The sequence below is a fragment of the Sorghum bicolor genome, chromosome 4 (genome assembly GCF_000003195.3).
Source record: "Sorghum bicolor cultivar BTx623 chromosome 4, Sorghum_bicolor_NCBIv3, whole genome shotgun sequence".
NCBI lineage: Eukaryota > Viridiplantae > Streptophyta > Magnoliopsida > Poales > Poaceae > Sorghum > Sorghum bicolor.
In genome coordinates this window covers 62,665,007-62,688,980 of record NC_012873.2, presented here as the reverse complement: position 1 = coordinate 62,688,980, position 23,974 = coordinate 62,665,007, and the positions used below count along the sequence as shown (strand labels likewise).

Here is a 23,974-nt window from a genome sequence, read left to right as displayed (position 1 = left end):
ACGCGCGAGAGGAATGGTTTTTATGTGCTTGGCTGTGGATGTCGGCAGGAACAGACGACAGAAGAAGCAGCACGGCGTGCATGAAGTTGAGGTCGCCGAGGACGGCGCGATGCCAGATGGGAGCCCGAGCGGACTGCCGCCGCCGCCGACTAGTTGCCCCGGCCCTGGCCGCGCGCGGTGTCCTCGCCGTCGATGGCCACACGCTCCACGCCTCCACATCCCTCCTCCCCTCCTACCGCGCCCAACAACAAGCAAAATCGCGCCAACCATATCTGGATCTCGCGCCTTCATCTGGAGACGATGCAGTCTGTACAACGCTGCTCGCGGTCGGCGCTTCAACCAGGGAGCACACGCCCACATCGTCGCTTCGCGAGACGACACCAACCCCGTCTCCTGGTGTCGGCGGGGTGTTTTCTATAAAATTTACTCCGTAGAGACAAGCTCAGTAGACCCGTTGTATATGCCCTTAGGATTTTATATATGTCAAACTTTCTTAAGTTTAACTGAATTTATCTAAAATATTAGCAATATTTATATCTCTAAAAATTTTCTTATAAAAATATATTTAATGATTAATTTAATAAAATTTATTATATATCATAAATATTAATAATCTCATATATGTATATTTGATTAAAATAAAAATTATTTGATTTCTTAGATAATGGAAATAACACCCTTTGTAAAACGGAGAGTGCGTATATATAGCATAAAAAAACTACGTAGATATACCGTTTCATGCATATATATAGTCCAAAACAGTACGTGGTACATGCTCCATATATACTAGGTGAATTCCCTGCGCGTTGCTGTAGAATTTTTTTTTAAAATAAATTATTATATACATAGTATTACTATATGGTATGTAGTCTATTATGTATGTACAAATATGAATTTGACTTGTATGTATTTTATTGTATTAGATCTAGTAAAATTGCTAAGCCAATAAAACAAAAATTAATATTTGGTTACATTATAGAGGAATTAATTGGTGATGAAACAAATAGTGTATGTACATGACTTGTATGCGAATATATTAAAGATTTAAAGTATTTCACATGATATAGATGACATGGTTATTTTTTATAATTAATATGAAATGACATGGACTTAGTGGGGAATGATGTGGACATCTTGCATGAAGAGATAACATATTTAGTGGGTCACTTAGTGGAGAATGATGCAGATACCTTGCATGAAGAGAGAATTCATCTAGTGGGGTTTAACTTTATAAGAGTTATAGATGTCTGTGAAATTCTAAGTGGGACGAAATTAAATGGCATAATAATCTCTCAGACAAAATTTTATTAAATTTGATTAGATTTATAAAAAAACATAAGTAACATGTGTATCTCTAAATAAGTATATTATAAAATATATTCAGTGAGTAATCTAAGGATACCTATTAACCATCAAAGATACTATTAATTTGTTATATGTTTGGTCAAAGTTAAATAGGTTTGACTTCTCGATATATGACAATGACCCTTAAAAGGAACGGAGGAAGTATATGACGATGACAATCAAGAGCATGTAATCTCCATTTGTCTAAAAATTATAGGAGGAACAAAAATAAATGCCGTAATAATCTCTCATGCAAAATAAAGCATGCATGTTCTTGTTTCGGTTACTTTTATCTATCCATCATTCCATTGTACAGATGAGACAAGACATTATGCTTGTATATTCGCTTGTTGTTGAGCTTAGTTCTTCACCTCAAAAACCAAAAACTTTTTAAGATTTTTCGTCACATCGAATCTTACGGCACATGCATGAAGCATTATATTAAATATAGATAAAAATAAAAATTAATTATACAGTTTGTCTGTAAATCATGAAACGAATCTTTTAAATCTAGTTACTCTATAATTAAACAATGTTTGTCAAATACAAACGAAAATGGTACAGTATCAAAATCCAAAACTTTTTTTTATCTAAACAAGGCCTTAATTAATGTCTACTCCCTCCATCCCAAATTGTAAGTCGTTTGACTTTTTTTACTCCAAGTTTGACCACTCGTCTTATTCAAAAAATTTATGAAAATATAGTCAAATTTAAGTCATTCTTGAAGAACTTTTATTAGTAAACCAATACACAACAAAAAAACGATATTTTGTACAAAACTTTGAATAAGACGAGTGGTCAAACTTGATATTAAAAAAGTCAAACGACTTACAATTTGGGATGGATTGAGTACATACTTATAAATTATCTGTCAGTTCCTATTTTGCCGGCTTTACCACACGTTACTTAATCTTCATGGAGCCGATAGAAACCTGCTTGCCACATGTTGATCTCAGGTACGCGTCATGGTGCAGTATTGGACATTAATTTTGGTCTCTATGGCTAGCACTAACCACTGGTTGATGCCAACTTAATCCGTACTATACTTGCATGATCCATTCCAGATCTCTTTGAGTGTGTGGGCGACGAAAATGACGCCGGTGATCATGACTAATTGCAGCTACGTGCTTAGACACAGGTAAATTAAATAACCAAATACCATTGAAAATTTGGAATTATAAACCGCATATACAAACTAAAAGATGGATATAGGTCTATCGATCTGGATCTTAGAAGAAAAAACTGAAAGAGACACAAGGTGGACTGTCGAAATCAACTCAGCGTTCTTTTGGAAAAGTTGCCGACTACCGGCAGTAGGGTGTAAATAAGCACATACTGTACTGATAATTCTATAGTACATCAGTGACCTGTCCTTTTCAGAGAGAGAAAAAAAAAAGCTCTTCCCCATTTTAATCATCATTCAATTAAGCTACCGAGATCTGCAACCTGTTCGTTTAAGCTTATCTTCTAAATCTGCTAATTATTTAAAAATATTTTTTTCTCACAACAAATCAGCGAACAATACTTTCAACCATGGAAGCAAACAGAGCAACACATTCAGTCTACTATAACCACACAACAATAACGAAGGGGACTGGCAAGAACTTGTGAAATTGTGATTGAAATGTGTAAATTGAACTAATTTCGTCAGAGTTTCGTGGTCGAAATCTGAGCGGCCTGTCGCGATGATTGTTTGTTTGGACTTATCAGCCGAATCTGTCAGTCATTCAGCAATGTTTTCCTCTCATAATAAATCAGCTAACAATACTTTCTTTCATGACTTATCAATCAAATGAACATAGTTCGCAAGGAGTCAAGGAGCATTCTCACGATCTCGATACATAAAGTAGTGTCTCACGATCTCGATACATAAAGTAGTAGTGGATCGCACCTGAAACGCTCTATACGGAGAGGGTCAGAGGGAACAGGGCAGTCGATCAGTCGTGGCCAGCCGAACGGAAGCGCACTGGCCGGCACGGCGGCACCGTCCTACTCCGTTCGGGCTGGCTGGCGATTTACCCCCGAAAAACACGGGAAAACGACCAGACCTACCCGCCCGCTCGCTCGCTCGCTATCCTCATCCTCACCGGCTCACCCGGGCCGAGCGCCGTAGCCCCGCGGGATCCTGTGACTCTGCCCCACGCCTCCACTACTCGTTAAAGAGCTGCGGCACAGGCGCACAGCGCCTCCCAGGCTTCGCACGTCCCACCTCGCGGCTCGTCCAGCCCATCGCTCCAGCTTATTTATCGCGCCGCGCGGCTCCGCGCTTAAACCCTTGCACTCCCCGCAGATTACTGCTATACTAGCCGCTTTGCTGTTGCTTCGAGTTCGAGACGACCGGTGGTGTGTCTTGCTGCTTGCCTCGATGGCGGGGGCGCTGGAAGCCCTCTGCCGCGCCGGGGGCTGGTCCTACGGCGCGATCTGGCGCCCCGACCGTCGCGACCCACGGTGAGTGACAGTAGATCTGCACTGCACTCCCTGCTTTTCGGTGGATTGCTGGGTACGGAGACGGGAGGAGGGAGAGACCGAGAGAGAGAAGCATACCCAGTTTCGTTTTGTTTGCAAGTGCTGCAGCATTTGTTTTTGAGGAATCAACTGCTGCAGCATTTGTGTATGCTGCTATGCTAGCTTTTTTTCGTGATACTATATGTATAGCAGTACTAGAGACAGTAGTGCTGTGTTTTTTTTTATTTCCTGTTTTCCTTTCGTTGGTCTGAATAACGAGTACCCAAACTTATGCGTTACGAGCTGACGATACAGCCTGCGAAGTGCGCATTGGGATCTCAATTCTCAAACCAGCACACAGCAGTTTAGTTTTGTACTAGAATGGATCCGTTTTTCAGTTTCCTTCAAGAGATGGAACAAGGGAAATCTATCTGAACTCCACTGCCTCTCTGTCTCTGCTCGTTCTTGCTTTGGTTAGCAGAGATGACACGCATCTTCCTCCCTTATCAATACATCCGCCTGTCAGCTTCAAACCTACTCGTTGCAGCGCTTACAACTGTACGAGCTGAATTGAAATCCTCTGCTCTGTAAACGGTTTCTTTCCTACACAAGGACTCTGAACTCCATTAAAAATAATGACAGAAAGATTGTCTCCTCTTTTGTATATAATATATATGTTTCTTTTTTGGCACATCGGTAGGTAAAAGTTGTCCATGATCAATCACTTTCTTTCTTTCTTTTTTCCCCTCGTTTATTGTCATGTTTATCTGCGAGTTGTTTACTGATGCAGTGATGCTTGGTTTGGCATATTAGGTTGCTTACTGTAGGAGAATGCCACTGTGAAGATGAAGCAACAAAAGTGGTTGAGAAGATGGTCAATCAGGTCCATGTCGTCGGAGAAGGGTATGGCAATTATTTTTCCATGCTTGATTTTGATCTTTTGCGAATCTTCTTGGTTGATATATCTTGGTGCCTGCAACTTTATATGCTTTTTTAAGCATAATTTGAATAGTGCAAACCCAGGTTTATTTGGACATTTTTTCCTGTTGCATCATTCAGGGCAATTATTTTGTCTAGATTTTTTTTGAATGGTATTTGAATGTTCTCTCCTCTACTGAGGATGTACTTCCAAAGTTACAACTGCATATTGACAATATCACACCTTTTTATTGCAGCCTCATAGGAAGGGCTCTAATAAGTGGGGAGTTCCAATGGATTTCTGATGACATCCCCTTCAGTTTCTCTCAGATAAGCGATGCAGATAACCTAGGTTTATGTCAGGTGCATATTTCCTTTGGTTCTCCCTTGATTAGGTTCTCTTCTGACTGCAGTTTTTACTAGTATATATTATTATAACTAATACCCCCACATGCGAGAACTCTAAAAAGCATGTGGAAAAACAAAAGAAAATATTACGTATAAGCAGAAAAGATAACCATTTTCCTTAAAGATTTTATATGTTGAAAACGCCTTGACAAAGTAAGAAGTTTCCTTGTTCTAACAGAGGAGGGTTACCTTCTTGTAGGGTTATACTTGGTGGCAACATCAGTTCCTAAGCGGAATAAAGGTTTTTGCTCTATTTCTTTTGCCTTGTAAACATAAACAGTTTGCTCTATACAAACTTAGAGCAGAAACCAGTTCATTACTTAAAATATTACAAAAGTATTGACCAATTACTGAAAAGTACACATCTTCTACAGACTATTGCAGTTGTACCTATGCCTGCGTTTGGTGTGGCACAGTTCGGTTCCATGCAAAAGGTTAGCATTCTAGTTTTTGAAAGCAACTTTCTTATGATTCTAGCAGAAAAGACTACCCATGATCATGATGTCTTCATTTTGGTTCTTACAAGAACAATTTTGTACGAATTTCCCTTAAGATGCTATCTTTAGATTCATAGCAGATCTCGAGAAATTGCACTTTAAATCATGGTTTCACAATGAATAATCAAAATTTCTGAAAGTGCACATTGTGAGAAAATGTTGTCTTGTCTGCAGTCTGCACTAGGAAATCATTAAGAAACCGTGTGATCATAATGTGCATACATTCTCATGATTACTCAAAAGAAAATTATAATGTGTGATCATATCTGCAGTGTGAACACAATTTTTTTTATTTTTAACTAGGGAATCATAATGCGCATTACTCAAAATTTTACATTTACAGGTTTCTGAAAGCTTAGAGTTTCTGGATCAAGTTAAAGGTGCAACATTTCTGATGGAAAGTCTTTCATGGCCTCCTTCATCCAAAGATGCTCAGAAAGATGCTTTCTTGTACAATCCACAATTTCAAGTCGATTCTCCAAGCTCTACAGAGGGTCTTGTACGTATTAAGGCTGGACCAGAAAACTCAAGGCTGGAGAACGCAATATCCGTAGATTCTCTGAAGAACTTTGCAATTACTTCAAATAATCACTCTCTGCATTGTTTTAATGGTTACACATCCAATAAAAGTTTCAGTGGTCTGAATCCTCACATAGTGGCCATGCCAGTGAACTCCAAGTCAATAAGTACTCTTAAAGTATTTCAAAGTGACAGCAATTTGCTGCACAATATTATTTCAGAAAGTGCTCAACAATTCAAATCCGCTAAACAGCCTGATTCTAGTTGGGCAAGTGCAGCTACAAGTTTTTCAAATTTGACCAATCTTCAAAGAATAGAGCACGGGCTGTCATGCACACCTAACAAGCTACGATACTGCCTTCAAAGTGAAAAATCATCAAGCTTCCTGGATTCGCACTCATCAATAGTTTCTACAGATGCTGAGCAGAAATCCACTTTGTTTGACAATGACACTCCATTTGTTCAGAATAATGTGATCCAAGAGGTTGGTACTGCTGGATCTACTCGTGCTTGTGAGCTCCATGAATTGCCGAACGAAATATGGGGAGAAACCGCCACAGGGACAACAAAACCAGTCATAAAAGGAGTCAATAAAAATAATGGCTTTATTGAAAGTACAGCATTTGATCCAGTCATGAATGATTGGTGGGATGACACTGCCCTACTAGCAGGAAACACTTCACATCTGAGTGCTACTGCCATGAACTCTGTTTCAGGACAGGCGAGTAGTGATCCATTGTCAGTTGAAGAGAGAGGGTTGTTTTCAGAATCTTTCTTTGAGGAGCTGCTTGGCTTTGACAGCAATGTTGGCCCAGCTATGGATAACACTGAACCATTAGCTGGTTTTGTCTCGGGCTGTCATTTGCCAAGGTACAACCTTCAAGATTCATTTTCAGTGTGCAAGGCACAAGTACCACCATTGATACTCCCTTCCAGTAGCTGTACATCCGAAAATGTTCCGATTGGATCATCAAAGGAAACCCCAGTGTCACTGCAGAATTTATCTATGGATGATTGTGGCAGTTTGAACACTGCACATTCCAAGGTCAGCCAGGTAAAGAAGCATGAAGGAGAGAAGGTTGTTAAGAAAAGATCTAGGCCAGGTGAAAGTACACGGCCAAGACCAAAGGACCGGCAACAGATACAAGAGCGCGTAAAGGAGTTACGTGAGATAGTCCCAAATAGTGCAAAGGTAAGAATTGACCACACCATCTTTCTCTGTGTTTAAGCTGGTGGTTTGTGGCTGAGTTTTTATATTTGCTTCTGCACAACAGTGTAGCATTGATGCTTTGTTGGATCGAACAATCAAGCATATGCTCTTTCTACAAAGCGTGACAAAGTATGCAGAAAAGATTAAGCAAGCCGATGAACCAAAGGTATGTCGCGCTGGCGTATGCATATAATTAAATCTTGTACAACCGAAACTTCCATCTTAGTATTCCTTGTGCTGACATTTGCATTCATATAGATGATAAGCAAGGATAGTGGTGCTGTCTTGAATGATAACTCAAATGGAGTTGTGTTGAAAGATGATCCAAGTGGTGGATGCAATGGAGGTGCGACATGGGCCTATGAGGTTGCAGGGCAGACTATGGTTTGTCCAATAATTGTCGAGGATCTTGCACCGCCTGGTCAGATGCTTGTCGAGGTATGGTTCCCAAATCATGGGTGATGACCTAGCGCTCTTTTCACACATTGTAGAAGTTTGAAGTGATATATTTGCTATTTAACAGATGCTTTGTGAGGAACGCGGATTTTTTCTAGAGATAGCTGACACCATACGTGGATTTGGACTTACAATATTGAAGGGACTGATGGAACTTCGTGATGGAAAGATAATGGCTCGATTTCTTGTTGAGGTAAAGGAACTCTTATTTTAGGATGTTTTTACTTTTATGGCGCGTTCTCGGCTGACAGTCTTTGTGTGTTGGTGGTTTTACAGGCAAACAAGAACGTGACGAGAATGGATATATTTTTATCGCTTGTTCAGTTACTGCAGCAGAACAGCCTCAATCGATCTTCGGATCAGCTAACTAAGGTCATGAACAATGGCATTCTATCTTTTGCGGAGCACCAACAACCTCCTGTATCAATTCCGGTTGGCCTTGCTGGGAGATAGCAATTGCCACAAATAATTCTTGTAGACCATATTTCAACAAATGTTAATGGATAAAGCTTGGAGCTCTGATTAGTGCTTGGTGATGGCCTTCAAGTGTTGATAGAAGTGACAACTGATAAGGATGTAGCAAACACACATTGCGGTGTCTGAAGAAAATTCAGTTAGAAGATGTACAGATTCTCATGTAATGGGTTTAGGAACATTGATGTTCTCGCTTGTAATTTGGACACTGGTGTGAGGTTGCTTATTATGTTGTTTAGTTGGTGTGAGGTTGCTTATGTTATTGTGTCAAAAAAACAATATCAACACATTATTTGGTGCAAACGTAAAAGCTGAACGCCTAGGGAAGACTCGGCAACTACGCCCCTAGTGGGCTTAGCGTCACATTCAGTCCAAAACCCGGCCCAAGAAAAGAAAGAAAGCGGGAGGCGGAAGTAGATGGCGGCATAGCGCTGGCCACGTACTGCCCGGAATCCTCTCTCGTAGTTCCAAAAAGTTTTTAGTTCTGATCAAAAAAAAAAAGTTTTTAGTTTTAACTACTATAGTAATTTTATTTTATTTAATAATTAGTATTTAATCATAAATTAATTAAGTTTAAAAGATTTGTCTCGTGATTTATAGACAAACTGTTCAATTTAGAAGATTCGATGTGAAGGGTAAAGAAATTTTAGGTGTGAAACTAAGGGCATGTTTGGTACAGCTCACAACATACCAAACACTTATTTCTAAAACAACTTCATGGGTGAAGCTGTTTTTCTTCTCTCATAGAGACATGAGTTGGGATTAAGCTGAAAAAATGTACCTTATTGCAGCTCTCTCCCTCATTTCTCTCTCTCATCTATGCATGAAGTAGTTGGTGAAGTTATTTTACCAAACACTTTATCCAAAACAGCTCAGCTTCATCTAGAAAGTTACTCATAAAACTATTTTCTAAAAAAACAACTTTACTAATGTGCCAAACAAACCATAAACAAGACCTGAATCTGTCACCCCCGTGGCCACTGGTGGTGAGGACCGGGACATGAGGAGGAAGACGATGATGCTCTCACTACCACTTGAATGCATCGGTGGTTTAGACTAATGTTTTATTTGCACTGTACTGAATATCAACGCATTGCCCGAATCCTGGTGGCAGTCAGAGTCCAGGAACCGGTCCAGAAATTGACCTAGACTAGTCTCCATAGTCCGTCCCACCGTTATGGAACGAAGCCGTATATTTTTAGTGTCGCTTGCGGCTGGCCCTTCTTGACTCTATCAACCGGCTGCGGTTGACAACTTTGCCTGGCAGAAGAGGAGGGAGCAGACTCGAATTCTTGATGACACTAGGCCTCGGCGACTACCGAGACTGGCCTGACAGTTAGACACAACTATCTAATCTAAATTATAAGGCGTTTTGATGTTTCTAATTCATAGCATTTGCTATATAACGAGACATAATATATATATTTAAGTATATAACAAAAGTTATAGAAAAATCAAAACATCCCTTAATCAAAACATCCGCTGCCCACGGCCTTCGACTCGAAACAGTTAATGATCCCTCCTTTTCAAGTGATAAGATTTTTTTGTAATATATACTTTTTACTATGTACTTAGACATATATGTAGAGATATATAATAAAAATAATGTATCTAAAAAAATCAAAATATCTTATAATTTAAAATAGATGTAGTATAAGGTTTAGATTCTAAGAATGACATATATTGAGTTTTTGGTAATCAAGATGGTTTCAAAACGAAAATTTATAAAAATATAAAGTTGTAGTTCTATCGTTCTCTAAAATCTTGATCCGAGCTCGTATGGATTTTTTTTAAAATTTTTAAAGCACGTCAAAATTAACAGCAAGAAAGAAATTACATCCGTTCACTTGGACATATGAATTAGCATGGGTGTATTAATTCTGTAATTTCTGTTGGGACTATTTATTTTTTTGAAAGATGAATTTACAATAAAACATTTATAAATATAAAAATTCTATTACCAATGCGTCTGTGCCAGCCTCGGCCCCACGCAATAAATTCACACATAAGGCTGTCTCCAACAGGAGACTTATTTGGGAACCCAAATCTAAAATGGGTCTCCAACACAATAACTATAGTCTCCAACAGAGTACCTATACAGAAAACCCATTTTGGGTATCAGGAGAGGCATAACCCAAATTTGGGTATCCTCTCTCCTCGAGACACATTTGCAGAGAGTGTTGTCTTTTAGATCTTGTTGTTGGAGAAGATTAAAAATAGTTATGGAACCTTTTACCTGTAGCGCTACCCAAAGGACAAATAGGTCTTGTATTTTGGGTGATGATTGTTGGAGATAGTCTAATATACAAACAAAACTCTACAATTTTTTAGCCAAATATTTGCTACTATTATATATGAATTTATTGCTAAATATTACTCCAAATATATAACAAACAAACAAAACTCTTCAAATTTTTTACGCCAGGGGCAGAACAGTCTTTTTATTGTTCATTTAACACCGTTAACTACTGAAAACAGACGGAAGCCCGTAGAACTAATAAAAATTTATTTCAAGATTAAGTTCAAAAATAAAAAAAGAGCCATTTTTTTTCAAGCCCATACGAGTAAATCTCTCCTCGTTAAAACAGGCCGAAACCGTGCCCGGCCCACGAGAGCCCATAATCAGTCGCCTCCCTCCATCTTTGACCCAGTCGTCCGTGACGACGTCGTGTTTTCTTCCTTGGGCAGTCTCCTCTCCACGCGCCCGCTCCTGTTCGCCGTCCTCTTCCTTCCTCCATCTCACCCGTCCCTCTCACCGCCTCGTTAATTTTTCGCCCCCATCTTTGAACGCCGCGGCTCCAACCTCCCTCCCTCCCTCCCTCCTCGTCCCCTCCGATCCCGCACCTATAAATCCCGCCACCGCAGCCGCCACAGCGGACCGCAAGCACGCAACCACACAGCTCGTTGCTGCTCCCGTCTGTCCCCCCACCGTGTCCTGCCGTTCTCCCGTCGCCGGGGGCGGAAGGGTTCGTCGAGGCCGGCGGGCCGGCGATTAGGGATTGCTCGGGAGCCCCGGGATGGCGAAGCTGTACGTGCAGGCGTTCCCGCCCGCGGATCTGAACAAGAACACCGAGTGGTTCATGTACCCGGGCGTCTGGACGACCTACATCCTCATCGTCTTCTTCTCCTGGCTCCTCGTCCTCTCCGTCTTCGGCTGCACCCCTGGCACCGCGTGGACCGTCGTCAACCTCTTCCACTTCGCGGTAACCGCCTCTTCCGATTCCTCTCAAGCCCCAAGCCGTCCCCTCCCGCCTCGTACGTGCGTGCGGAGTTCCCATTTGCTGCTGAAATTCTGATCATGGATCTGAACCCCTCCAGAGGCTGTAAACAATGCTTCGGTCCGTCCAGCGCGGGCGTTAATGTGCTGATGCTATCTGCGTACAAAGCTTTGCTTCGTGCTCCCTCAATTGGACTGATAGGACATCCAATATATAGATAGGAGTTAGTTTCGGTGCGTCCACTTGGCAGAATTGCTTCACCAAAATTCGCGTAAAGTTGAACATTGGCTGCTAGCTTATATGAATTTCAGGATACTTCAGCATTCAAGTTTGGTTAGTTCTGGTGACCATATAGCTAACAACAGAACCATATATTTTTTTGTGTACATCAATCGGGTAAAGCATATCGTATACAAGCATAGTTCGTAAATTTGTAATGTCTGAAGGCCAAATAACACGAATATCAGCACCGATGATGTTGCTACATGTTTTGTTAGCTTGCCTAGTAGTATGTACTCTGACATATCACTTTTAGTATGTTTTTGCCTCAGATAACGAATTCCTCATTATAGGATTAATAACATTGCAAATTGATCTCAGGACTCTCACTTTGTTAGCCTATATGTGTTTTTAATGTTCCCTATCTTCATTGAAACTAAAGCAAAGGGAACATATTAGGTACTGTTGGTACAGGGTTTGGTTTCTTGAATTTTCCTGTACTATCTGTTAAACATGTCTCTAAGCAACTTTGTCCAAATAACACTTGCCATCTGGAATGTGAATCCTATTTTTCAGATCACATACCACTTTTTCCATTGGAAGAAAGGAACACCTTTTGCTGATGACCAGGGAATGTACAACGGATTGACTTGGTGGGAACAAATGGACAATGGCAAACAGCTTACTCGCAATAGGAAGTTCCTCATTGTTGTTCCTGTAGTCCTGTAAGTGCTGCCCATCGTATTTCTCTGTTCAATTTCATTTTCATTCTCTATGGCTATGTTTAGGAGAAATATTATGTGATACTTACACTCAAAATGTTTTGTCGACCCAGAACGCAATATCATGAGAGATATTTGAAACCGCTAAACGACTCCCTCTGTCCAGAAACGATAGTCGTATTCGACTAGAAGAAAAGTCCAAGTTTATAATTTTGATCAGTAGTTAGTCAAATTATATGCAAGTTTAGAGCATAAAAACTTGCATCAATAGATTTGCATTCAAAGTACCTCTGAGATGATATTAATTTTTCTATCAATTGACTACATATATGAGAAATCGAGGTTAGAATCTAATTTGTATGACTTTTCCTCTGGTCAAATATGACTACCATTTCTGGACAGAGGGAGTATAGTATATGGTTATGTTCCATTAATACTAAATGACAGGTATAGTTTCTTTCAATTGTATTAGATCATGCATATAAGTATTCTGTTTTTTGTAGCCTAATCCTTGTTCTTTTTTTCCCCCTTTTTCGCAACTGCTGAATTGTCTGATCCCTGATGTGTACTTATTTTTTGTGATGGTTGACTTAATTAGAATATTCCATAATCCTCCGTAGCATCTTGATCTGTATATTAGTCCACTACATGTGCTTTTTCTTAAAGAAGGATTCTGCAGTTGGTGCAGCTATATGCTCCATTCAGAATTATTCTATTGCTTGTATTTTTTAATGGAAACTGTAATCTGTATCAACCCAGGCTTTTTAATGATTCTTATATTTCAGTTCATTTGAGACCACTATTGTGGGAAAGCTCACTGTTTACCACTCTGTTAGGTCAATGGCCATTACTAATCACTGGAACCATAATCTGTATGACTTTGGACTTGTCAATAATATCTTATATTTAGAAATGCAAATGAGTCCACTATTGAGTGAGATCTCACTGTTTATCCTCATCAACTGTGTTGTTGGAGGTTTGACATATGGTCCATAACCCCTATCCTTGCTTTGTAGAAAATAAAAACTCACTTTATGTAGGGAGTCGTGTTCCCTGATAGTCGAGGGCCTGTTTGATAGAGGTCCACCGTCCACTCCTTGATTCTTTGATGGAGTGATTGTAGTTGATTCTGGTAGGGGAGCAGATGAGAATTGATTCTAAGAGTGATTCTTGTGGGGATTGAATAGGGAGCAGTGAGGAGCCTGTTTTTTAAGTTCCCAGATTCTAGTGTAAATGGAGAAGTGATTCTTGTCTACTCCCATCAGAATCTGTGCGGTTTTCACTGTTTCACTGAGTGATTCTCACATAGAAGCTGCTCCAAGGAGCGCTGCCAAATGGCCCCTGAATGTTATCCGTGACAGTAAAACGAAAGAAGGGTAGTCAGACACCCCATAGTAGTGACTTGGCCGGTTATATGGGAACTAGGAAGCCATCTGTTCATTTAGGTAGTGTACTTGGCTTATTTAAGAGCATTACCATAGAAATAAACCATGCAGAAAATTGCTGAGTGTAAGGTATTACCTGTTCATGCATATGACTTTTATCATGGTTTTCAAGGAATGAAATGAAAGCATGATCGCCAATCTAATCCTCTTTGATGGTCTTGTCAAAGAAACAGATACAACTTTGCCCTTTGGAAACTAAATACTCTTAGTATAGCTTTAGTGCAGATAGTCAGGGCAGTTCCTGTGAAAATATGATCTTGTTGATTCTGTTACAGCATTATTCGGTCATCACGAAAAAAAGTAGTGCAGTTTGTCTCTTTAATGGCTTCAGTAGTTCAATAAGAATACCTGATGGAAAGCTGGATAACATTGTCTTTTGATCATTGAAGACATTTTCATGCCATTTGATGATACCGTGCACTTAGATTTCAGGAATATTGCCCCTGCTTGCTGCTAAAAGGAAAAGAGCCTTTTTAAAATCAATTAGGAAGTTAACATTGATGTTAGTAATATGATAGTGTAAGCAATCAAATGTTCACTTGTGTAGCAGCCACACTTTATATTGAATGTTGAAGGCCTAGTGTAGCAAATTGATTTTGTTTCCTCTGCTCTGAATTTGGTTGTCCATACCCACAGTTCTCTGGGTTGTCCATAGCCACAGTTCCCTGGAAAAATTGGCTGCTTCATATTTGTGATCTTCTCTGTTCTGAGTTCTGTTCAATTTGTGGAAACTTGCCTTTTGCTTCAAGTAATGTCTATACTCTATAGTAGGCTATGTAAGTTGCTTATGTTGTTCTGGGACCACTCACTGGATCTACAGGCATGAACACATCCCACTTTTCTTTCACTGTCAAGAAAGCAACAAGCTGCACTGAAAAAAACTGCTTCATGTGTAGTATTAACAGTAAGCTATAGTTAGCTGTCTTAGAATAAGCGTTATTATCAATGGCATGCTTAGTGGGAATGTGGGATAAACCTTGACTATTGCCATGTAGGTAGTAGAGCACCTTGTAGCATGGACATTAGAGTTTGTCTGCAATAACCTGCACTTGCATAGCATAATGGTGTTCACGGTAGTGCAATGCTGCAGTAGACAGATATTTGTCAGCTTGTACACATTGCTGACTGTTCTTTATCCTGAGTGTGTTATAACTGTAGAGCTGTAGAGCAATTAATATAGACTGATCTTTCATGTGACTTCTGCATTCTGCTGTTGCTAATCTTTTCAAGCACTCCATCAGGTTCACATGGCATATAGTGAACATGCATGATAGACAATAGCTAATCCTTAAAAACAAGTTAACTACTTTTCATGCCTGATTCGTTATGAATGTAATGCAGAATCACACTATTTTTATCCATGATTCGCATAAAGATACTCTCAGCTACGCATCTTTTTTTGATCAAGTATTTTTTTGTTACTAATGGTAGCTTGCTTTTCCCTCCGTATTTCATCAACAGGTATCTGATAGCTTTGCACACCACAGACTACCAACAACCTATGCTCTTCCTCAATACCCTTGCCGTTAGTGTGCTTGTGGTCGCCAAACTACCGAATATGCACAAGGTCCGGATTTTTGGAATAAATGCTGAGAACTAAACAGCGTCATCTGTCACCAGACATTTACCTATATATATGCTTTTCAGAACGGTCTGTATGTTCCCTCTAGTGCTTTAGTTGGGCTCATCAGAGTACCAGTGTTTAAAAGTTGTTAGCAGATGGGCCTTGGTCGTTGTATAGAGAAATGCTCAGAGGCTGGAAATGTCGCTGCTGTACATCTGATGTGCACAGACGCTGTACACTCTTAATGTTGCTATATGGTTTGTTGTGAGCATCTGTCAGTTGCTATATGTACAGCATCACTCTGCAGAGCAATGTTTTCTCAGGTACCATAATACTAGTACCAAGGTAGCAATACAGTACTGGCTGTGTGTGATGGATACCAAAATCATTACAAACAGTTTTGCACAGGCCGTCAGATATACGTTTCTTGGTGGGAAAACTGTTTGCTTGCCTGACATTGGCAATTTGTCATGACCGACCGTCTGAAGATGAACTATGTGTCCGAATCGTGTGTCACGGGGTACCACTGTCCACTCTGAATTGTTGGTGACAATCCAATACCCTTGGGGCTAGTCTGTCTTAACTGTGCTTATCGTCTTTACTCGGGCTACTAATAAAGGCTGAATAGCAGCAACTCAACGCCGGCTATATTGACGGTTGGACTCAGGTTCACGCCTTCACGGTAAAAGTAAAAAAACTCTTGTGCTGGGGTAAAGCTTATCAATTATTAGAACTACCTTTCCCAAAAAAAAAAAAAGTAGAACTACCTGCAAGTCACCAGTTTAGTCAGTTATTACCATCAGAAAAATTCAGAAGGCAGCTTCCTCCCAGTCCCAGAAGAGAAGTCGAGCAGAGTGACGCACGCCACGCGGTAACAGTGACATCCACTGCCAGCATCCAAAGTCGCACGCAGACACCTGCACACACCTGCACCAGGTGGTCCGTGGACCTTGGTCGTCTGCTGGTACGGACTGCTGTTTCGGCGGCCTCCACGGCTCCACCAGTTCGCCAAGCGACGGCCATGCCACGAAGAGGAAATCGAGATCGCATGGCTAGGGGCTGCTAGCTCATACTCGTGTGGAACGATGCAAACAGTATCACGCAAAGAATCGCGTGCTACGTACACAACGCAGACGATTTCGCTGTCGTGTTTTGAGCCCGGGCGGCTGCTGGTTCACGCTTCTCAGCCGTCACTGGCTAGCAAAATTGTATTCGTTTTCGCTTCATCGATCAGCCATCACAAATTGCCCGGCCGGCAGACCTACTAGCTAGGTGAATGGAAGGGCTTTTCCGCTGCCTGCAGGGGTCCGCCGGGATTCGTTGTCTGCGAGGGCGGATGACGGTGAAAACATTGCCATCGCCCGCGATTCCCTGCACCTACTCCCCCCGAACCCCTGTACATGGCATGCCCATCAGCTGCCGAGTTGGTCTGATCCCGTAGCTATAGTATACAGTGCGCGCATGAAACATGTTTCTTTTTGGCAAAGCGTGCGTTTCAGTGTATTTGCTGTTTTCCCCCTTCCCCGAAGGCAAGCACGCTCCCCATCTGTTAGCCATTCAGCAATATTTTTTATCTTATAATAAATTAGCGAACAATATTTTGACTATGTGACTGCAGCATGCCAGCATCGATTGGAGACCCAGCTAACTCGTTAAAACATTATATATTTTTTAGAAAAGGAGGTTTCCGTGCTTTATTATATTTCAAAAGCACCATAAAAGTTTAAGCTCCACATATATTCGAGAATTTATTGGCTACTGGAACTTCCCGCAAAAAGGTGCAGCGTCTGCACAATAACAGCTGACTCTCGAGGTTCCATGCATGATTGTACTGTTCCAGCCATTTGTTGCCACGATGTCGAACATGCTGACATGTAGAGCAGTGGCATGCACCGGCACATATTCATGCACGCCAGTCCTTCCTGACAGGAACAACGTTGCTCGCTCTCTATCACATTAGCTAGTACCGTCGCCGTATGGCAGCCGGTTCTTTTTTTTAGCCTTGTTTAGTTCACTCTGAAAAACTAAAAAGTTTTCAAAATTTTCCGTCATATGCATGAAACATTAAATATAGACGAAAACAAAAACTAATTACACAGTTTAGCTGTAAGTCACGATACGAATCTTTGAATCCTAGTTAGTTCATGATTGGATAATATTTGTCACAAACAAACGAAAGTGCTACAGTACCAAAAAATTTTCACTTTTTGGAACTAAACAAGACCTTACCGTGCGAGACTGTTTAGCTGCACGTTTTTAAGCTCCATTTTATGTTTTTCAGCTAAACAGGTGCAGGTCCACTCTAGTGTGAGAGCACATAAAAGAATGCTCTAAAAACTCTAATTTTTCGTGGAGTTGCTTGACAATGTAGTTTGTGAAGCAATCCCAAATAGGTGCTTGCAATCTGCTACCTACGTCTAAAAAATGCAATCCTAGATACATCCTTGATTACAGTGTCTAAACTTCAACCAGGGCCTTGTTTAGTTTCTACCAAAAACAAAAAACTTTTCAAAATTCTCTGTCACATCGAATCTTGCGGCATAATGCATGAAGTATTAAATATAAACGAAAACAAAAACTAATTACACAGTTTGCCTGTAAATCACGAGATTAATCTTTTGAGTCTAGTTAGTCCATGATTGAACAATGTTTGTCAAATAGAAACGAAAATGCTACAGTACAGAAATCCAAAAAAAATTCAGAACTAAACAAGGCCCAGATATGTAGACAAAAATATTAATGTTTATAACATCTATTTCATACGATAAATGTTTGTATTTTTACAAAGTCAAATATATGACATACTAAAACATATCACTATTCTAGAACGGCATCTTTTTGGGCGGGAGTACAAGTTATTAACTGTATGTGGTCCGGTTCGAGCATTGCTATTTCTGTTTCCCGGGTGTTTGCTCAATGTGTTTTGCAATGAAAAGGCTCTTGTACCTCACCAAGTCACCAACCTCATAAAAACTCTTATATGTGTTTCCCTTATTTTCTTGTGGTTTGATTTTGAAAACGGGCTATCTTTCAACAATCGCTGCCACCAATGGAGGATCACTAAGAACTCCAACACCATGCATTTAGGTCCGGGAAATCAAGGAGGTGGCAAGTTCATTATCAAGATAGCTAGCTATCCAGTCAATCTGCTCCCTCCTCAACACGGAGAGCACCTCATACTAAAAAGGCAAAATTTCAGCTATTTTTTTTATTTTCATCCTTTTTTTGTTTAGTAAAACATTTTCGTTTTGTTGTCTGCCATAGTCACATAAATAAAATATATTATATATTTCAAATATTATATAATTATATGTAAAACATAATAAGTAGGTACTTACTATTTTTGTGGCTATTGTTTATAATGTTTGAAATTTTTTATCTTCCGTTGCAACGCACGGGCATGATATAGATATAGATTTGATAGATTTTTTTCTCTCGTTGCAACGTACATGTATTTTTGCTAGGTACAATATACCGTAAGATCTCGACTCAGTTTTTATCTTAACTAACTATATATGTCGAAGAAATAAAACAGGGGATGAGTCAATGGCCTAGCTACTACGACTGTAGGGCATTGTTCCACGCTTGCCCACACATTCCAAGTTCAGCATATATACCTTTTATCTTCATGACTTGACTTCATCATGACCAGTTTCTGTCAGCACATTCACATTTTTTGGAAACTAAACAAGGCCTTATATAGGGTGACAAGACCAAATGCCAACATCCGGAGTTGCACCCGGTTGGCACAGTCGGCAGGACCTATCCCTCCATAGGAGAATATCTTTGTGGGCCCACCAGATTAAGAAGGGCTTCTATGCGGTAAAGTGTTGCTGTAACAGGCCATCCACTGAAGAAGACACACACAGGCCCCAGGCTGCTGCCATCTACGTGATAATGGTCAAGTGAGTGAGAGAATAATTTGATGGCAACTTTCTGGTGCGGGCAGTTGAACTTTGCAACAGTGAATGACCAACGAACTAGCTTAAAAAAATAGGGCATGCAGTATTCATCTCATATACTACACTTGACATGAGAGGTCAGGAGAGGGCAAGCAGCATAATGGTGATGATCGAGGAAGGAAAGGGCACCCTTTTGGTTTAGAAAATACTATGAGTTGTAGTAGTACCAAACTATACCAATGGCCTGCACAAGCCCTTGCAGATGGCTCTTAACATATGATAATAGTACCATGTGGACAGACAGCAGGTGCAAAATAAAGCATGGTGTTTGCCTTACATACATATTCCTTCTCCCTTTCTCCACGACGGCCTGCCCTCCTCCTCCTCCTCGTAGTGCTTTTCATGGCTGGAAGATTCTTGGGTTCGTGAATCGTGATGATGGCGCCGAGAAGATATGGCATCTCAGAGCTACCAGAGCGCTAGCTAGCAAAAAAGAAATGGAGATCGGTCTGCAGAGACGACGGATATCACGAATAAAATAAAATACAGACACAAAGTATTCTCTCTCCGTTCCAAATTATATATAGTTTTTTTTTATCTTGAATCAAATTGCTCTAAACTTTAATCAAATCTACTATAGAAAAAAATGTCTATCTGCTAGTTTCAGTAAATTCTTCATTAAATATCTACTGATAGTGCATTTGTTTTAAATCTGTACTGATAGTGTACTTATTATGTTAACATATTCTTTTGAAAAACTCGATCAAAATCAGAGAAAGTTGACTTATACAAAGTTAAAAGAAACTATAATTTAGAACGGAGGAGGATTGGTAGAGGCTGGAACTTTGTTCTCTCTAAAGAAAAAAAAGAACTGAGGAGTATAAGGTCTAAGGGCTCGATGATACGACAACAGAACATAAATGAGACAACCACAAAATATGACTGTTACCGGGTACCCCCAAGTTAGATCAGCACAGCATTGTATGCTCCCTCACATGATGAACTGATCTAGCATGCACTCTTCACTATACAAAACCAATTAACCAACTGTAGCACAATGTGATCACTGATGAATTGAATGATGCACACTTGCAATAAAAAACAAAACAAAAACCCAAGAAAGAGGTTTAAACAAGACAATACACATCAACGTGATTAATAACAGACTTGTGTGTTATCAAGACTTAAAAGCACAGCAAGTCACAAAACTACTTACGTGAAGCGTGAACGTACGGTGTGATTTAACTTAAAACACTGTATATAACAGAACTGCTCAATTGATACATAGTACTCTACATGCATGCAATGCACAACAATGACACATGATTGACAGCTTGCTCCTTAATATTGGATTACACAATCAGAAACAAGAGATGGATTGGCTAAGAGAAGCTGTAAATCATCGGTTCACCACCTTAACAATCTGTATATCCTGCTGTGTTAGCCCCCAAGTCGATTGACACACACGAACACCAAGAACCGAAAAAAAAAAGAAAAAAAAAAGCCAAACAACCAGAGAGAGATCAAACGCCATATGTGAACACTAATCACCTCCTCGACCCTCTTATTAACTCGGATCCTTGTCTCTATCCCCTATCTCCACATGCTGACAACGGCGCGTGCATGAGCCATGCAATGGCGCGCCGCCTTACCAAGGGCCTCCGCCGCCATTGCTGCTGCCATTCCCGATCAGGCTATTGCTCCAGAACCCTGGAGTCTCGTGGCCACCGGTGACGCCACTGGGCCCGCTGCCGCCGTCGCCTGCAGCTTGATCTTTGCTGTGCTCGTACTGATGATGATCGGCTCCGTTGCTTGCACCGCCACCACCAGCTGCGGCGCTCACCGCCGGCTTCAAGTCCTCGAAGGGGAAGAGCAACCTGCCAGCCGCGCTGTCCTGCAACCCGGCGCTGTAACCCCCGGCGCCGCCAACTCCGCCCGTGCCGTGCGTGTCCAGCGAGAACCCGAGCACGCTATGAGACTGCGGCGGCGGGGGCATGCGGAACTCGCCCAGCGCGAACCCCGCGGCCGCGTACTCGGCGGGCATCCCGAGCTGAACGTGTTGCAGGGGGACGTAGCAGCCGGTGCTCCTCAGCAGCTCCATCGCCGAGAGCGCGCCCATGCCCCTGCCAGCGGCGCCGTTGCCCACCATGCCCGCCGCTCCGGGGTTGCACACGCTGCTGCTCTCCAGGCTCGGGAACGCCGGGAACTCCGGTGGCTGCAGAGCGCGGCCGTTGTGGTGAGGGAAAGCCAGGTTGAGGTCGTGTGCGCCCTCGTGCATCAGCTTGGGGTTCTTGGCCGGGAGCCCCACGGAGACCGTGCCGGACATCGCCGCGGAGGTGGAGGCGGCGGCCGCCGACGACACGGCCGAGGACGAGCGCTTGTTCTTCCTGGAGCCGCCGCCCACTGGGACGTTGCGGAGCGAGCCGCCCTCGGTCCAGTAGCGGCGGCACGTCTTGCAGAAGTAGCGCGGCTGCTGCAGGCTATAGTTGTTGTAGTAGCAGAACTTGGTGTTGGTGGAGTTGCACCGCGGGCAGTTGAGCGCCTTCTCCTTCTGCGGCCGCGCCCGCCGCTCCGTGCCCGCCCCCGCTGGCCCTCCGGTCGCGCCAGCGCTAGGCGCTGCTGCCGCGCCCGCAGCCGGAGCGCCAGCCCTCTGGGCGCCGGGAGCTGACGGTGCAGGCGGTGGCGGGTTTGGATTCTGGTTTGGATTTGCGTTTCCAGCCATGAGCATCTCCTCCATGGGCTTCCCTAGCCCTAACCCCTGGTGATGGACACATATTGCTCATCGTTAGATGTTACTACTGCAAACCTGAATGATGAATGTTAAGCTAACTAATAACAACTACTCCTACGAAGCAAGAAGAACATGTAGTAATTGGAGAACAATGAAGAGATGAATAGCAACATAGCAGAGGGTAGTGGTGGGTCTTTGGATTCTTAAGGTGCAAGTGCAGTGGGGTGCAACAAAGAACCAAGCAAATGGATACAAAGTGAGATTAAAGAGAAGAGGGTAAAGGCAAATAAAAAGGTGAAAAAAAAAAGCAAGGAAAAGATGAGAGAGAAACAAAAGCATCACATAAAACTCAACTTTGGGTGTGCTCTTGTAGGGTTGCGCTTGTGGCGTAGCACTTGCTACTTACTCCATCACCCAAGACATGGCTGCTCTTTTGATGCAACAAGGTGTGGGAGAAAGAGAGTAAAGCTACTCCTATATGAGAAGGGAAAAAAGGAGGGATAAAAGGGATGAGAGCTTGGAAAGCGGGATAAGATGGAAAGAAAGGCAGGAACAAAGGAAAATAAAGGCGGTCGTGTGCTCCTTTCAAGGGATTAAAAGGAGGAGACAAGGGGAGAATTAAAGGCCACAAGGCCGGCCCTCAGCTCGAAGCCAATGGAGAAGAGACGGCAGGCACGCACACAGAGAGCAGATGACGATACTCGCATAGATCTACACAAAGAATAAAAGGTTCGCCATGGCGGTATCCAAGAACAACAAAGCCTGCCGCCTGCCGCCTGCCGCCTGCCGGAGAGGTAGAGAGATCGTCATGCCCACATAGGAGTAGAGTACTCCCTATAAGAAAGCAAACCAAAGCTCCAGGACCAAGGCAGCAGGCCAGAGACGACGAAGAACCAATTAATATAGAGCAGTAACCAAGAACAAGAAGACACTAGACATCAAGATCCAAGCCGGCAGGTGAGAGATCTCGTGCTCATGGCCCCCGATGCATGCTGCAGCTAGGTAGCGCCTGCGTTCGATCGATCGAGATGGCTGTGCAGATTATTATTAGCTTACCTGATGCCACTGCGCCGCATCCATGCATGCAAGGATCCCAATTCCGCTCCTCGCCAGCGATTCTCCCGTGTTGCGCTTGCCAACGAGGGGCGAGGAAGACGATGAGCTCAGGACGACGACTGGCGACGAGGATGAGGAGGACGAGGAGGAGGAGCCGCCTACTGCTGGAACTACTGGATGGGACGGGCGAGGGAGGAGGAATGTCCTGTGGATGGCCTGAGTAGTGGAATTGCTCCCCGCCCCTTCTCTAGTCTTCTCCTTCATATGTCATGAGATGAGATAGTGCGATTCTTTTCCGCAATTTTTTTTATGCGTCTAGGCTACGGGCGAAGGGTGGAGGAAGAGCAAGGGAAATTGGTGCCCTGGCAATTTTTGGAAATGCGTCAAATTTCGTCCGTGTAGGCTTCCAAGTGCGCTTTGTGCGTCTAGTAGCGAGTTTTCGGAAATGCGCTTTGTCCGGAGCTACAGAAAACCAGTCGGTGACAGCAGTCAACCCAGAGAGAGGGGCAGCGGCGCAACCCTCAGAATGATGGTCCGTGGGGCCTCGCACGTGCGTAGGGAACCGTGCCACGTGCCAGCAACTAACCGGGGTGTTTTTAGTGTTTAAACACATCCTGGTTTCTGAATTCAAGAACGACGGACTCATGATCGAACAACGCTACGGTCATTCTTGTCGTTGTTGCAATCTTTCTAGGGCCTTGTTTACTTCCCAGGGAAAATTTTGCAAAATTTTTCACATTCCCCGTCACATCGAATCTTTAGACACATGCATGAAGTATTAAATATAGACGAAAATAAAAACTAATTACACAGTTTGGTCGAAATTGACGAGACGAATCTTTTGAG

At 42.3% G+C, this 23,974-nt stretch overlaps 3 protein-coding genes across 4 annotated transcripts; 2 read left to right on the top strand and 1 right to left on the bottom strand.

Annotated features, from left to right (window-relative positions):
- LOC8076042 (transcription factor bHLH157) lies at positions 3,471-8,574 on the top strand. The gene is made up of 10 exons (XM_002454446.2): positions 3,471-3,792; positions 4,603-4,692; positions 4,965-5,070; positions 5,315-5,356; positions 5,490-5,549; positions 5,956-7,323; positions 7,406-7,507; positions 7,600-7,779; positions 7,865-7,990; positions 8,074-8,574. The coding sequence occupies exons 1-10, from the start codon at positions 3,710-3,712 to the stop codon at positions 8,248-8,250; spliced, it is 2,334 nt and encodes a 777-aa protein (XP_002454491.1). The 5' UTR covers positions 3,471-3,709; the 3' UTR covers positions 8,251-8,574.
- Positions 10,947-15,846, top strand: LOC110434916 (ORM1-like protein 3). The gene is made up of 3 exons (XM_021459896.1): positions 10,947-11,474; positions 12,285-12,433; positions 15,337-15,846. Exons 1-3 carry the CDS (start codon positions 11,289-11,291, stop codon positions 15,473-15,475), a joined length of 474 nt encoding a protein of 157 aa, XP_021315571.1. The 5' UTR covers positions 10,947-11,288; the 3' UTR covers positions 15,476-15,846.
- LOC8076041 (dof zinc finger protein DOF4.6) lies at positions 20,579-23,851 on the bottom strand. Of its 2 annotated transcripts, none has more exons than XM_021460174.1 (2): positions 23,129-23,851; positions 20,579-22,099 (listed from the first exon to the last, which is right to left on the bottom strand). In XM_021460174.1, exons 1-2 carry the CDS (start codon positions 23,390-23,392, stop codon positions 20,990-20,992), a joined length of 1,374 nt encoding a protein of 457 aa, XP_021315849.1. In that variant the 5' UTR covers positions 23,393-23,851; the 3' UTR covers positions 20,579-20,989. The 2 variants fall into 2 exon arrangements, with proteins under 2 accessions (XP_021315849.1, XP_002452763.1); XM_002452718.2 differs by lacking the exon at positions 23,129-23,851 and adding an exon at positions 22,427-23,122.

Bases quoted from the DNA above. Each gene is read 5' to 3' on its own strand.
- LOC8076042 (XM_002454446.2), top strand. From the start codon at position 3,710: ATGGCGGGGGCGCTGGAAGCCCTCTGCCGCGCCGGGGGCTGGTCCTAC. The intron at 5,071-5,314 runs GTGCATATTTCC...ACCTTCTTGTAG, and splicing joins ATAACCTAGGTTTATGTCAG to GGTTATACTTGGTGGCAACA. The intron at 5,357-5,489 runs GTTTTTGCTCTA...CATCTTCTACAG, and splicing joins AGTTCCTAAGCGGAATAAAG to ACTATTGCAGTTGTACCTAT.
- LOC110434916 (XM_021459896.1), top strand. From the start codon at position 11,289: ATGGCGAAGCTGTACGTGCAGGCGTTCCCGCCCGCGGATCTGAACAAG. The intron at 11,475-12,284 runs GTAACCGCCTCT...CCTATTTTTCAG, and splicing joins TCAACCTCTTCCACTTCGCG to ATCACATACCACTTTTTCCA. The intron at 12,434-15,336 runs GTAAGTGCTGCC...TTTCATCAACAG, and splicing joins ATTGTTGTTCCTGTAGTCCT to GTATCTGATAGCTTTGCACA.
- LOC8076041 (XM_021460174.1), bottom strand. From the start codon at position 23,392: ATGAAGGAGAAGACTAGAGAAGGGGCGGGGAGCAATTCCACTACTCAG. The intron at 22,100-23,128 runs GTAAGCTAATAA...GTCCATCACCAG, and splicing joins ATGCGGCGCAGTGGCATCAG to GGGTTAGGGCTAGGGAAGCC.